This window comes from Opisthorchis viverrini, assembly GCF_000715545.1.
Source record: "Opisthorchis viverrini unplaced genomic scaffold opera_v5_234, whole genome shotgun sequence".
NCBI lineage: Eukaryota > Metazoa > Platyhelminthes > Trematoda > Opisthorchiida > Opisthorchiidae > Opisthorchis > Opisthorchis viverrini.
In genome coordinates, this window is record NW_008751892.1 from 78401 (window position 1) to 93999 (window position 15599).

General features: G+C 42.5%; 2 protein-coding genes across 2 annotated transcripts in view; both read right to left on the reverse strand.

Annotated features, from left to right (window-relative positions):
* The window catches only part of T265_08764 (hypothetical protein), a gene marked incomplete at both ends in the record, with an annotated part of 14880 nt that extends 9007 nt beyond the window's left edge, over positions 1–5873 (reverse strand). The window contains one exon of the mRNA XM_009174656.1: positions 3050–5873. Coding sequence (XP_009172920.1) covers positions 3050–3149 — 100 coding nt within the window. The remainder of the gene's footprint in view (positions 1–3049) is intronic.
* Positions 5874–15073: 9200 nt separating this feature from the next.
* The window catches only part of T265_14662 (hypothetical protein), a gene marked incomplete at both ends in the record, with an annotated part of 2082 nt that continues 1556 nt past the window's right edge, over positions 15074–15599 (reverse strand). The window contains 2 exons of the mRNA XM_009174671.1: positions 15074–15222; positions 15254–15374. Coding sequence (XP_009172935.1) covers positions 15074–15222; positions 15254–15374 — 270 coding nt within the window. The remainder of the gene's footprint in view (positions 15223–15253; positions 15375–15599) is intronic.

Below are 15599 nucleotides of genomic sequence, written 5' to 3' on the forward strand. Positions count from 1 at the left end.
TGAAAAGATGAAGTGGGGTCATTCAATTATTAAACCATCCGTGAGATGGGTCATAACCAGATTTTGATTGGTATCCAAAACCTCTACGTAAATCATCGCCAAAGCTCCCAGTCCATTGTGAGGTTGGATCCTCGTGCTTGAACTGCTACCGGAGCGAAATCTCCAAACCTCGCATCGAAACATTTTCGATTCTAGGTGTGACATTGATCTAAACTCTACCTAGGAGGCTATTTTCGTGATGTGGGCCAGAACACAAGAAAGCAGCGACGCATGCATTCAACAATTCAAGCTGATGAATCAACATTCCGATCACAATGCAAACCAGCTGAGCTGACGATTGTGTTGGTTATAAATCCACCGAACGTTTGTGTTCTTATGGGAACGTGACTTGTGGAAATCGAGATAACCTTATCTTGGAGGATGGACTGAATTTCAGAGCATTCACAATCAGTAGTGAACGAAGTTGTAAATAGGTAGTATTTACTCATTAACCCAAAAGGGTTTCGGATCGGATTTATCGTTCTTCAAATATGGAACATTAGATGCCGATGAGATGAAACAATATTTGACAGGTCACAGATTCATTAACTGCTTGCGTTACGCTTATAGACTATCAGAAGACATTGTGGAAGTTAATCAGAATATCTGTCAGCGAAAAATGTAACAGCCTACTGATTGAACCTTCCTAGCTACATGAAATGAACATTCTGCCGTGATAAAGCGCTCTGTTTATGAGGACCGACGGTAACCCTGCGACGAATCAGGTCACAGAGACAGTGAGTACTATGTCGTAAACCGATAACCAATGTGAGGATCACAGCTATCGAAGTGGCATCAAGGCTGCATGTGTGAATTTTCCTGACCAACTTAGTAAAAAGTGCGTTTACCTGAGTGTACCTGAGTGTACAACTTTAACACACGAACATGTACATCCAGCACTTTTACATAACATTCTGTCCACTTATGAGTACACGGAGATTAGTATCCCGACTGTTCGTTTCTCCTGATGGGGCCGCTGGTTTTTAAACGTCTATGTAGAGGTGTTTTCCTGACACCTAACGTGTTATCATCCAACAAGAGGCTCCCTTGCATCCGTGAGGAAGGTATGTGTATTTGCCAAATGCCCATAAGTCAGTGTTTTGCCGACAACACGATGCATATATACGTTAGCAATTGGGAGGACTGAGCTGTTTAGATTAATTTAATCCATTAGCTCTTGATATTTCCTTCAACATGAGTTGTGTGCAAAAAAAACTAGGGAAGGTACCTGGGTTTCGAGATTTTCACCTGTCAGGTGCTCGGAGGTAAGTAGGGGAGATACTCTTTAACATTGGAATGTAAATGAATTTCATGCAACACTGTGCATACAAATGACAGGTGTTTACCCCTAATGTGCACCACTGTTTTGCATGCAAAGTTGAAACAACATCGACTGACGTGCACACTTTTGCTGAGACGCCTCTCACTCACAATCTAAGGAAAAACAGAAGCTTTCTACTTCCCGATGGCCATTCATTCCAAAAGGGGGGAGGCATGTGTCAGATCTTTCATCCACGTGCTGATTCGGCTGCAACCCATCTATTTCATCCGGAAAACCGTTGTTTTGAGTACTTGTCCTATAAGTACCATTGATAATAGCTAACTCGATGAGTTGGCGTTTCTTCAACTCATCTTCGCCATCCGGCTAAGAAGAAAGAATTGGAAAAATGTTATCTCCAGTTATAGCACCGAATATTGATTCGATGCTAAACACGGCAGTCAACAACACAATTAAGGATGACCCCTAACCAATCTATTAAAACACAGGCTAATGCAGTGTTGTGCCGATAAATAAAATGTCCAGAAATAAATCCACCTTCGATTGTGAAAAAGTGAAGCAAAGTAAAGCAAGATATATAATGCTTCCCATCGAAATCAACTGGAGTTTCTAACGGTGACAGAGTCTGCTGGATGTATATTCTTTGAGGAACTCCTTAAAAGATAACTTTTGTGTGGACCAGCATATAGTCCGTATCAGGAGAGGAGGACTAATCAAACAGGATTAATGTGGAGACAGTCATACGTAGGAACACAATGTAGCAGTTACAAAAGCAACACTCGAGCTAAATCGTGAACTTATGGAATTGTCGAAAACTTGGTATATTTTTACAATACATTGCTGATGCAACGATTAACTCGGCATCCTCATATGTATTGCATTCTGTTCACTAAGCACGTTCAGAAAACATCCCTAAAACAAAGATGACAATTAGGATGCTGAACTTGTTTGTGGCGATATTTTAGTCTATATATATATATATATATATATATATATATATATATAATCGGATTCATCAGTGACATTTTTGGGCCGTTATCTCAACTTGCAGGAGAAGCCTACTACAGGCCTTTGGCAGCAAAACAGTTTAGATTGAGTAGGCTTTGTTCACGTGGTGTACAATAAGCTATTCAATCACATCTCGGAAACAACCTCACTTCTCAACGGCTCAGGTCAGACATAGTTATTCAGCTCTGTTACTATATGCAACACTATGGGCAAAGACGGGATAAAGTCCACAAAACCTGTTCCCCCCTGACAAGCCACATTACTCAATTGATATATCTCAAAGACATGAGCGTTGGATTTCATAGCACTACTGAGGTCAGACTCTACGTTGAAATATGGTGGCTGAATCGTTCAAATAGCCAAAACACTTATCATTTCCCTTGGAGCCCAGGACAACTAAGGCCAAGTACGAGGATCCCCAGGAGGCTGATCTTTTCCGTTTAAGCACAGAACGATCTAATTTGTAGATCTAGAACTACGCTTAACAAACATGAGAAGGCACACAACAATGCCCGGTAAGCACACAATGGGTTTCAAAAGGTTTACCAACAAACGGAAGCAGTTATTCGCAACAAATGATGTCAACGAGTAGTTAAGCGGAAAAATATTAGTAAAAATAAGAAAGAGAAAAGAAAACTATCAGCTGAGTAAAGCGGCAGGCGAGAGTTAGCACTAGGCAAATACACACAGCACATTAATTAGTGTTAGGTGGTGAGCGCATACCGTTGAGTACAGCCAATTCCATTAGTTGCAATTGTTTTAATCTGTCCTCGTTCTCCGGCTGAACATCAGTCACCAGATGGGAGCCAGTAGAGATACGCATGTGTGTGAACCAGATAATGTGTGGATGTGGATGGTTGATGGTGGTGGGAATGAGGCCATATAAGTTTTGGGATTAGTAGAGAGAAAGCAAGGTGAATAGGATGGAATTAATCGAAGCAAAGCAAAAACGCCTTGCGGCCATCAGAAATCGCGACGTGCTTTTATTTGTTAACCGATCAACTCAAGTGGTCAAGTGTGTATAAGTTTGTGATTTGCTCGGTAAAATGCCTCTTCTTTGATCAGATCAAGTATGTGACTGATGCAGCACGGTTAAACACGGTTATAGAAATGTAACATAAAAAACGAACACTTCAAACAAATGATTGATGAAGACACTACCTGGTGTTGTATACTGTAGTAAAGCCATATTTACTATATTCTGCCTAATGGAGAACCAGTGTCAAGGTTGGAGACAATGTCTACTGTGATTTTTTCCGGAAAAATTGCAGTCGGTGGCCACTTCGCGACGGACCACACACGCTTGTGGTTAGTGTGAGTGAAGCCGTAGACACTCAGTGAAAACTCGGCCATGTGAGTAGGACGGGAAATATAGTTCACTGCACCAAACTCATTTCTGAGGTCCCATAAGGGACCTCTCTTTCCTAAACCCTGAAACTACGTGTTAGAAAATGTTGAACTAAGTAACTATGGGTTTCACAAAGATTTATGGGACCTATGTTTCTTAGTCTCTTACAGGTGTGATGATCAGCCAGCGAAAAACTTACTAAAATAATTTCTAGGTTGTACAGTGACCTATCCTAAAATTTATCACGATCCTAGCGAGGGAGACAATTTACCAGAAACCAAGTGATATTCGAAATTGTAATATGCGGTTAAAAAACATACTGTCAAACCGGGGCAGGTTAAGCATGTCGGAGTTCCCACGCCTGGAAGACCCAGCTTGCCGCCCGTCGGCAGAGGGCTGTACTATATATTACGATTACTCAAGAAGTTTAATATGACTTCCAAAACGCTTGACGCTGGCAAAGTCAAGAGGGTAATAAAACACCGCACTTAATTTGGGAACCACAAGGTGGTCCCACAAAACTATGTTTAAACTTAGACGAAAGTATATGTCCCCTTTAGGAAACCTGCATACCACAACGATGCCCGCAAAGATTTAGTTTGAGCTGAGTCAATCACCTTGAGTATTCCTTATCTACCGTTTCTGAACTTGAATGCGAGAATGAATCAGACAGTCAGCATCAACGCAGCACGAAAAACTCCCTCCGGCTTCAAAACGAATGATAATATGTACAGCAAGTCAGAAGTGGTGGAGATGAATTGCGATCAATACACACTGGCATCCATAGCAAGCACTGGAAACCATAAGGAGCTCAAAGCCCTTTAGATTCAACCCAACCGTAAATAAATGATAATTGTCGACCCATTCAGAGAAGACCAGCAAACTTGTTGAACCGAATATTGCAGTACGCAACAGACTAGGCGTGTCACATTCGGTATCCGCAACTTACGATGACCTATGGAAAACCAGGGGAAGAGGGCTGTGGTACCGAACTGATATTAATGAGTAACGGCACTCCAGACTGCCTACATGGGTTGACAATGTCAGTCAAGTGAAAGCCAAATGCACCCTGGAATAAAAAAGCTCAATTCTGATGAGGCTGAGGAGGAAGTTGGAGGTGCCGGAGGCAGAAAAAAGCCCTTGATCCATACCTGAATGTTATTCCAACTAGATGTTCTCTGGCCTAACCACGGCAGCATCTTCAAGGCCCGTCAACATGAGATTTTTCGCCCATATTTGAGACCATCACTTGCGTGTAGATAGACTATTCACGTGATGCTGATAAAACAAGGACCGCATTCTGTAACCATTGATTTTTCGTGTAAGTTGAGGGTTTAACAGGAATCAGTAGTATTCTCAGTAGTGGTTGGATATTCGCTGTTTCCAACCTTTAAAATGGAATATGCTAGCGCCTTTCATCCCCATACAATATAGATTTGGCGGTCATCCCTTATGAGTATTTCTGGATGAGCTTATTCTGAGCAGCAGAAGATAAAGCCGGGTTAAAACGTCTTCGCATTGAACCATAACAAATATAAGCGGTGGACATGATGGATCACTATCTGGATGTTTTTCTTGAAAACCTTGGTGCCGGATGGTAACGACTACATGAAACTTTTGCATCGCCATATCAGTTGTACAGTACATTTTCCAACGGATGAACGCAACAGGCTGTGCAAAATAAGCCAAAAAAAGAATCGAACCGCGTACAGCTGGTTAAATGTCAAGCTGGTCGAACAGTTCAAAAACAAGAAAAGCTCAGTTAGGTCACGTGATGCCCAGTGGCAACCACAGAGTGGTTTTCTTAGTCGATTTTGGATCATCCAGATGCCACCTTTCCCGATAAGAAAAGGTTATAGATGAGAAGAAAACTCGATTGAAAGACAAGCCCCACCATTCCTAGTGGGAATTCACTTGTTGAGGAGCGATTCGCAAAAGTACAGAAGGATACATCCTTAGCCTCCATGTATGTATCCCCTCCTACAGTTATAGGAAGGGGTTTCGAAGTGAATGTCCTCTGTTAAAATAATCTAAAGCTATATGGATTCCAGGATTTTCCTTTGGTATCGGAGTAAAGGAAAACTGGATGCGCAGCTTTGGAATTTATTCATTTATTCTGATTCTGAGTCAAGCGAAGAGTTAGAGACAGAAAACCGATGGTATTGGCTAGAATTTTGAACATCCTGGTTCGGGTCACTGGTTATATGAACATTAACTTACAGTGAAGTGAAGCGTGTCGTGCACCTCATGGGTTGTATGTATATGTATGAGGAAAAGGTAGACCATACTGTCCGACAGCACAACAGTGCGGTACCGTAGTAACAGGTTAGTTAAAATAACTGGAAAGGCCTAGATGAGAGTGGTAGGGAACCCTTTGCTAGGGTGTTCTCGGATTTATATGGGTGGTTTCTTTGGCGCCTGCAAGTAGCTACTACACCATACGTCCCCTTAGGCTTTGACTGTGAAGTCATGAGGCGTCTTGGCGAGCCGTAACACCGGAACTAATCACTAATTTCGATGAGTGGCTAGAGAAACATAGGCGGTGGATTCTGACAAGTGAAGGAAGTATGACGTATAATACGGACTGGCATGGATGTTGTTCTTGAAACGGTTCACTCAAATCAGCTTTCAATAGAGTTAGAAAGCGTCTCGTGAAGATGGTGAATTTTAGAATACCCATAACCAGTCAAACAGGGTTAGGAGGAGACGCGTTTTGTGTCCGGGTGCTCATTAATCCCATAGCAGTAAATTCTTAGAGCAGATTTACATTGGTATGTTGATTTCACAGTCAGTACAATGCATTTTTGTAGAATAACCTTATGAACTGCCTTGATCACATTCAAGTAGCCTACAGAAGCCTGTTAGTACTTTTTGATCCAAAAGCACAAGTCCAAACTTATAATTATTTGGACTTACCATCATCTTGGAACGGAATCCATAGAGACAAATCACAGGAAGTATCAAACCAAGCTTTACAGTAGTAACACATCATCTAGACTAAGGTGACGTTAAAACTTTAGTTGTCATAGAAATCCACTCATTTGGTCACATGGAGACGCCGTATTTTGCCTATACTGACCTGAATGTGACCTGGACTGTACTGAAACTGGAGATGTCAGCCATTCCTGCCGCAGTCCGCGCAGCACTGCCTGCTATGACAACCAACTTCCACCTTTCTGTTTATTTTGCCTTCATGCCTTCCATCATAACTAACAGTACAGAGGGAAGCAATCACTTCCGTTTGCAAGAGCAATGGATGGGATTAGTTGCACCTACAATAGCATCCTGTCCTGAATTTTCTGTTAGCACTTCCATAGCAAAGATGATTACTTTGCAGTAATGCACTCATCCGTAATTCAGGCCGAATTCAGGTCGTAAATATTCAGAGGAATTTCATCCTTTAGGCCGATATGGAATTGAATAAAACTGCACTTGGTGAATTTATGACGAAGAAGGTCGACCACGGAGTCGCAATCTACGGCTTATCGGTGCATCCACAATGCACATCGGTCTGCTGAAATAAAGACCAATGAATGAGTGCTCTAAGCGGTTGGTATCTAGATGCGCATATACGCAGGAATGTCTTGTTCGACTTCCCTCATTGACAGCATAGTGGAAGACCGCCGAATAAAATCCGAACCTCGAACAGATTGAGGGTTTTGGAGTGCGTATCACCACATCCAGCGGACTACTTGTCTATGTGAAAAAGTGCACCGCTAAGTCACACCATACAGCTAGGTAATTGCACCTCTGCCATAGAGTATGGTTTAGGGTAACTTGGGGGGAACCGGGAGAACCGCGAGATGACGATAAATCAGAGATCCTCAAATGCACAACTCTACATATTCTGCACACATACGGCTCAATCATTCCCGCAGCCACGGCAAACTTGAATGCGCGTTGGCGATTCGATCTTCGAACAAACGCCTATCCTGAGAGCATTCTCCATGCAATCATACAGACAAGCTTCAGACCGGGAGATTTTGCTGTATTTTAGATAGAATTCTCTCCTTGTCTTTCGCAGCACACTCTTGGGAAGATGGTAGCACTGTACCACTATTCTTCTGAACAGTTAGGAGTGTGTAAACTAGTTGCAAAGCGAAGTAAATATACGGAGGGAATGTACATTGATAGGGCTGATCAACCGGAACGCCACTCCAGTCTGGTTCTGAAAAATACTTTCTAAAAGTTCATAAGAAAAACTAAGTAAACAATTTAGTCAATATTACACCTCCATATATATGGAGCACTGCGCACGGTTGGGTTCTTACCATACGTGAATAGCAGAAAAGTAGGAAAGTACGCAAAGCACAGGTGGTCTAAATAGGACAAGGTGAGAGACGTGTGCTATTTAGACAGGTGAGCAAGAGTTTAGGGACGAGTCAATAGAGTGGCGTCGAAAGCTATTTGTGAAAATAGCGGCTCTGTTACTAAAATACATTCGAAAGAGTATGGGCGTACGTTTGGGTTGACAGACCGTCGGGGCAACAATCACGAAACATGAATTTTCTGGGACTGGGTTGAAATAATCCTGACGATGACTTACTTTTCAAACTAAGTACCGTATGGTACAAATGTGGCTCAAACACTACAATGTTTTAGTATATCACGTGTCTCGAAGTATCCATTGTTTACCCAGATATTCATCTCAAACATTAGTCACAGAGGTAAGCACAATAAGCTGAACGATCCCCTCTACTAGTTGTAGATAGCTGTCGTGGTTTGGTGAGTTCACATTCATAAATTAATCTCTTCTGAACAGTTTCCTTTCTGTTCTGGCGCAACTAGTCTTGTGAGCCTACACCAAATGGGAGAGTACTGGGCTCGAGTTCAGCCATTATTATGAACTCATTAGCAGCTCAATGCCTTCATCGTGCCTAAGTTTGAACTTCGCACACCTGATATGGGAGGTGGACGCGCTACAACTATTCCACCAGTGCCCACTGGACGCATCTGAGTAGTCACTTCTGGACAACTGGACTTGTTCCCGCGTGAGAGATGTGATAGGTTTACCCGAGGCCTCGGACGACCCAGTGACCGTGAATATGAACTCCGCCCATAGTTGGACAGTCATCTGTAGATCAGTGAAATCAACAGTCAAGGCAGACGTGGAAACAACTAGTCTCCGGTCGTCAACGTAGGCAACCGTAATCCGTGAAACTCTTTTAGCTAGCGCATTACCTCATGGTAGTACAGGGAGTAAGCGTGCATCTGGAATTCATCTAATCACCCCTGAAAGACCTCATGAGAGTTGGAAGCAAGCGTCCGAGGGAACCGCTGTTTACTGGCAACACTGAAACTTTCTTCTGTTAGCAACTCACATACAGGTAATATCCGCACAACAGCAATTGAAATCTATGCACCAATCAAAGTGTCACTTGCTTCTGTTGCAACATTTGTGAGCAAAAGCTTCGTAGTTATTTGTAATCAGTTAAAAGCAACCATTGTTGGTGATGTTTGTGCGGTTCAGGCCGTAAAGAGATACCGCAACATGAAGGTAGTTAATGTCAAACGGAAGACATCAGGCCTTACTAACTCAAGCATTTGGGACTCTTTTTGCACATGGCTGGAGACCCTACCAGACACTGAACGTGACTGCGGTGAATGATGTTATCCTTGATTAGCTGGATTGCCAAGCTAAAGTATATTCGTGCTTGCGCAAAGAATTTTGTGCTTGGAAATGTCTAAATGGAAGTTGGTGAAGTTTTTACCAATTCCATCTTACCCCAAAACAATTCTCAGTTATCACTTTGAGGTGTGAAGATTACCTTCCCGACAGTTTTCCTAGTGGCGTAGGGATATTCGCAAAAACTTCCCAAACATTCTTTCATTTTACTCAATTACGCCCTCCTTCACAAGTGTTTGGCAGGAGACAATCAGAACCAGCGTTTATTACCTGTGTATTGTTCTAGTGGTAGTGACAACGATGTCCACATCGCCGCGCATTGGGAACTCACCTAACTATAACACCAACCTTTTGCAACAAGTTTGACCCGACAAATCCGAACCAGGTTCCAAGTTTTATTTTAGCATGAAGAAGTTATTGCCAACCCTGATTCCCGGCGCGGTTTGAAACTCAACCGAGATTCACTATGTTTGGAGACCGTATGGTAAAGCTGTTGATAACACCAGTTATTAAACTCCTGCGAGAAATGATATGTGCGACCTACCCCAATAGTCAGACAAAGCTTCCAAACCAAACCGTAGTAACCGAATAGCTTGCACTGCCAAAGAACTAGAATGCACTTTCGTCAGATCTTACAGTTCCCAATCGGCCAAATTAGGACATATGTTGCACAACACATGGAGCCATGAAAGAGATTCAAGTCAGTGTGGATAAGGGAAGGCATAGCAACGACAAAGAAACCTTGCCCCTAACGGAGATTAGCAATTCGGATACCGAAATCACACTTCTTGAGTGGTTGGCTTTTGCACAAAGCCATCGTTGTACAACGAGTTGAGAAAATATGGATCCAGACACCAAAACCACCATTTCAGTAATTTAGCCGGAGCTCTCCTAGCTGCTTTCTGTAGGATAGTTAGTATACTGACAGCATTTTCCACATACCCGCAGTAACAGGCTGGCACCGGCGACATAGCATCCGATAATAAGTACAGACAGGGCTAACCAAAGTTCATCAAATCTTAGAGATATCCACAGAAAATCTACTATAGATGTCTTGTAGATCATACTAGCCAGAAGTACTCTCAAGCGCAGTCGGATTACTTCTTCGTAAACACAGATATCACATCCTGATGCGACGATTCCGGCTACACCAATACTAAAATGAAGCCGCCCATCTTCTCGAGGAATAATCACAGAAGGATATCCTCTAGCAATGTCTGAATCCGACTGAAACGATCTTCAGTTACGGACTCCTGCCAGACCACCTGTATTTGCCAGGTAACGGCACACTTCTGATTGGGATCAGGTGTCGAGGTAGGATGCCACACAGTATTCCAGCCAATTAACTATTACGACAGTAACAAGATAGTTTTTGGTTCCATTTCTGTGTAGGATTATGAGTGGATTGCTTATTCTCATTGTGTTCTACTCCACCAAAGATACTGCGACCAAGACAGAGAAAAGGAAGCCCTTTGGTTGTCATTGTAACTACCCAACACACGACCGACAAGTTAAGACAAGACTGTGTGCTGCGGCTAACAACAGGAGACGATCAATAACTTGTGAATGAGAGAAAGCACACACGAGCGACAGCACAACTTGCTCTTGTTGAAGCAGGTCATTATTCACCAATCTCCAACATCTCTTCAGTACTAACAAATCATTAAGAACCCACTGTCTGTCGTGTGTGTGTGTGTGTGTGTGTGCATTCAGAACTTGAGGTAGTCCTAAAATTTGCAGAGCAACGTGGTACACCTACTGCAAATAGTTGGAAGCACAAAAAGAAGAACGCTAAGTAAACGATAGTGCCATGGTATGTGCTCTGGTATAAAAATGTATCAGGTGGGTGGTCATAGTGGTATAGAAGAGTGACAGTTGTAAGTACTGTGCCATTATGATGTAAAAGAGCGACAAAATCTTCCATAAGGGAAACCTAATGATCAAGAACGGAGTAGTTGTGTGTGCAGAAATGTTAGCTGGTTCAGAACAGGAGAATCATGCTGACAACTCTATCATGCTCTATTCCACAGCATTTGGAGTATGACCCAGTGGGACTATCCAACCGTCGTTAATAAAAACTGGTTCACGCTACTCCTAATAGATCCACTTTATATCTAAGCTCCAAAGTACTCACAGAGAAGTATGGCACAGTTGGTATAGTCAAACCAGAAGCGGGAAGAACAACACTAAAGTTGGAAACTGAGATTAACTCCTATCTTTGAAAGCAGACGTCTGTTTATTGTGAAAGTTTGTGACAAGTCTGTCCGTTTCCTGATCAAAGACTTTTCGCAGCCTGCGCACGTGCCGCGGTCCTCAAAATTACGCACTCCCTGAGATCACGCTCTGAACGAACTAATCAGCGTTCACTATTACGGCCTGAACCAACTAAGGCGTACAACGCTGCAACAAACACGTCGCTGGAACAACCTTGCCTGTCGGCAAGCTTTCGTGCACGAACAACTCTACTCCGTTTATGAATGCTTGCAGAGGAAAGTACTCCCAAAAATTATCAACCATGGAGCCAAATTTCCCAGCTCAGTGAACAGATCAAGGAATCATTACTTTACGTAAATCATCTCAAGGTTTACTGCGCTTCTCAAGCCACTTTTGGCTGGTAACTTCCGGGACTAGAAACCTAACGTATCTTCGACGGTGAACCGTTATTATCCTACCGCAGTTGGGGCCGTCAAATGCTCAAGGAACTGTGTAGTAGAGGACCAAGCTGAAAAGCATTAACAACATTTGGTAAGGCACTACCATCCAGATGTCTAGATGGGAAGTTCTGTTAGTTCGTTAGTTTGAAGTGTACAGGCTTCTAAATCGTCACCATTAAGTTGAGCTACAAACCAGAAAATGCAAAAGAAACAAATCAGCCAGCGATTGGAACGTACAGCATGAAAGATGGGCGAGGTTGAAACTCCTGCCAGGTTTCCTACTTCAGGATAAAAGCGATGCGAAAGTTAGTGGATGAGTTCTAACCATAGGTTTTTGGATGAAGAGTCCACGCATTGGTCTTCAGGACATTCTCAGACATGGCTGCCTAGCGGAACATTCACTGTTAATACGTATGCTTAAGTAAGGCCTCTTTTTTAGAGCCGCATACATCCCCTACCATAAATTTAGTGCCACGGCAGTGGCAAGAGGCAGCCTTTAGTGAGCGAGTCTGGAGAAGAACTTTGTATGGTTTACGAGAATGTACTAAGCTAATGCGTGGGTTGAATCATGAATGAGGTTATGCTCATTATTATTATTATTATTATTATTATTATTATTATTAACGACATCAGGGATAATGATATACCAGTATAAAATACTGATGCTCAGCTACTATAAAATTATACTAGTCAGTGGAATCAGTTGTTGTGCGACTTATTGAAGAACTTTGTAGGTACACCGCTAGACAAGTAGCATTCTAATGAAGATGCCACCTTTTCCTACCAAATTTCATAGCAGTTTTACTTCGTACAGTTAAAGGATATGGTTAAAACTTCACTTCAAAGAGGTTTGGTAAAACAAGCGTTCCTGAAACTATGACTGCTCAACCGGTTTCAGATATTTCCCAATTGATTGAGAATAGTTGAAACTTATTTTTTACATTTTGTGAAAATCGGGCATATGGGTTTTTCTGTGAATGTTAGGCTGCACAAGAATCGTGTCGGTTAAAATATTGTTACACATATATTTTACACGGGTCTCATGTGAATAGTACTAATGTTTCTTGTTAGTTTTTTCATTCACAATATAAAGAACTCCTCCGGGTAGGTTGAAGAACGGGATTGCGAGAAGGCACAAAGCTAGCTGAGTGGTCATAATATGTATATAATCTTTGCACGAAACCATGATTCAAGAATATCCGCTTCAAGTCAAACTATGCATATGCTTATACGGTTCAATGCTAAGTGAGTTCAACTGCTAAATGGTTCAACTACCACAGAAGTGATCGACTTGATAGGTTGAGTGTTGTTTATTATTAGGTGAATATCTTCAGAAGACTCCGTTCTTATCTATGAGCTGCTATGCTTTCTGGCATCCGGAAATCAATAGTATGAAGTATTTGTTTCTGTGCCTACGTGCCAACGTGTGCATCCCCAAAAACAATGTCTTATGGCCGCCTAATCCAAATACAGTCGCATACGGTGAACCTAGGAACCAGCAACAATACACAAACCTAGACATTCATGAACAAACAGCATGTCTGCTACAAATAGCCTAATACCTGTATCGCTTGTGGTAGACAGAAAAAGCAGACTTGCAACAAAATACGGATACTTATCGGAACGATGACTAAAGCCACTGTAAGGCTCATACATGCTCCAAACATCAGGGTCAGTTCAGTTCATCCTTGGCAGATTGTTGCTGCCTTGGGCTTACCGCGTCTCGTTCACATGACGGTGTGCCATACGTTAACAACACGTATATGCATGGTGCTGGGTGACGTGCGTTAGTCTCCGGCCGCCGTTGTCACGCGACAGATGCTAGTCACCACATGGCTGGTTGAGCAGATACGTACCTTGTTCTCCGTTGACGTGTGTAGAGTTCTGAGACAAGATGGGCCAATTTTCAACAGTGCAAAAGTCTACTATGCTATTCAAAGCAACTAAACGCTTCTCGTATGAACCATCTGGTGGTTCGCCGTGAGGACTGATATCGCATTAGAATTCTCAGAAAACAGCCATTATGAAGGTAAAAATGATTGTGAAAATAAACGGAATGACCAGCAACGCTGGAGCAGAGTACTCTGCAACAGTGAGGCAGAAAGCCAAAACGCTCTGCAGTGAAAGACAAGAAACCAAAGACTTGTCAGAGGTTCAGCTGTTAACTTAGTTGTTTACAGCCGATCAACTGAAAGTTGGGAGGCTAGCCGTGGAAAGTTATCAAATTTTTAGGCTTTTCCTTGAGGACTGGTCAAGCTCTTCAGCACGGTGCAACATGCTATTACGGATTATTGTCCGTAGCTATTCACACCTAACTAAAGTGTCTCATGATCCACAATGAAAGCTGTACATTAGAGCTGTATAGTAACACCCTACCATCAGCTAACTTAAAAACTCATCTAGCTGTTATACCCTTTCGGTTCAAAGCTGCTAGGCCATCCGAAAGAGGCCCAACGGCTTCCAGGAGCAATCGAGATGCCAAGGTTGGGTTCTAACCCAAATTCCCGTCAAGAAGTTTGCATCTTAATTGCTGGAAGGTACTTCAGAAACTGGTAATGAACAAATAACATAGGACGAGCAGTCGGAGGGAAACATTCCAGCATCAAACAGGCAGAGATCAATACGTCTACAGCCTGCGTCAAACGAAACATTCATAGGCAGTCGACCAACAGGTAAGGATTAGATGGGATTACTAGAAAGGATCCAGCTACCTCCAGTATCCCAAAGTCGCATGGATGATCCAGTGAACTTTTATGAGAGACTCGAGAAGCCTGATAAGCAATCGCTAGTCCTTAATGATGAAAATCAGTCGGATCTGACGTCAACTTTCATGGGCTGAGTGCTTCGTAGAGTTTGGTCTTAAAATCCGACAGGCCAACACCAACGAGCGATACAGACGAAACTGATGCGAGCCCGATAAGAAGAATCCGAGCTCGAAAGCTAACCAGAGATTTCATAACTGTGCGGTAAAATAGTCAAAGCTTTAGTCACTCTAGCACACGTGGTAAAACACTGTACTGAAAGACGTGAGGTGTAAGTTTTTGAAAAGTTAACTTGAAAATAATTAACATTTAGTGAGCGAGTCATAAGGTAAGCCTTTTAAACTATGTTTTACCTACCGTGCGAACCCCTTGCTCCAGAAAATTCCGAATTGTTTCGGTTGCTCTTCGAAGTTTGACAGCTGCTCGATTCTCATAATCCTCCACGCTGACTAGTACGTGCAACTCTTCGTCTAAGTGTTCCCAGTTTGGTTTGCCGCGATTCATGTCTTCCTGTAGAAGAGCAAATCATGAAAAAACTTGTTTGTTTCGGTCTTCGAAGTTTGACAGCTGCTCGATTCTCATAATCCTCCACGCTGACTAGTACGTGCAACTCTTCGTCTAAGTGTTCCCACCCAGGTTTGCCGCGATTCATGTCTTCCTGTAGAAGAGCAAATCATGAAAAAACTTGAAAACAGATAGCATAATAAGGTTTTGGCATTCCCGACCGACTGAATTGAATATCCTGTTTTCCAATTGGAAAAACCTTGGGAAACGATATTGTTGGGTATTTTAGTGGTATTAAATTCTTCTTTAGTTAGGAATAACAATGTATACTAGGTCCACAGAGTACGAATAGTCATCTAGACGTAAACAGAATCAAGCG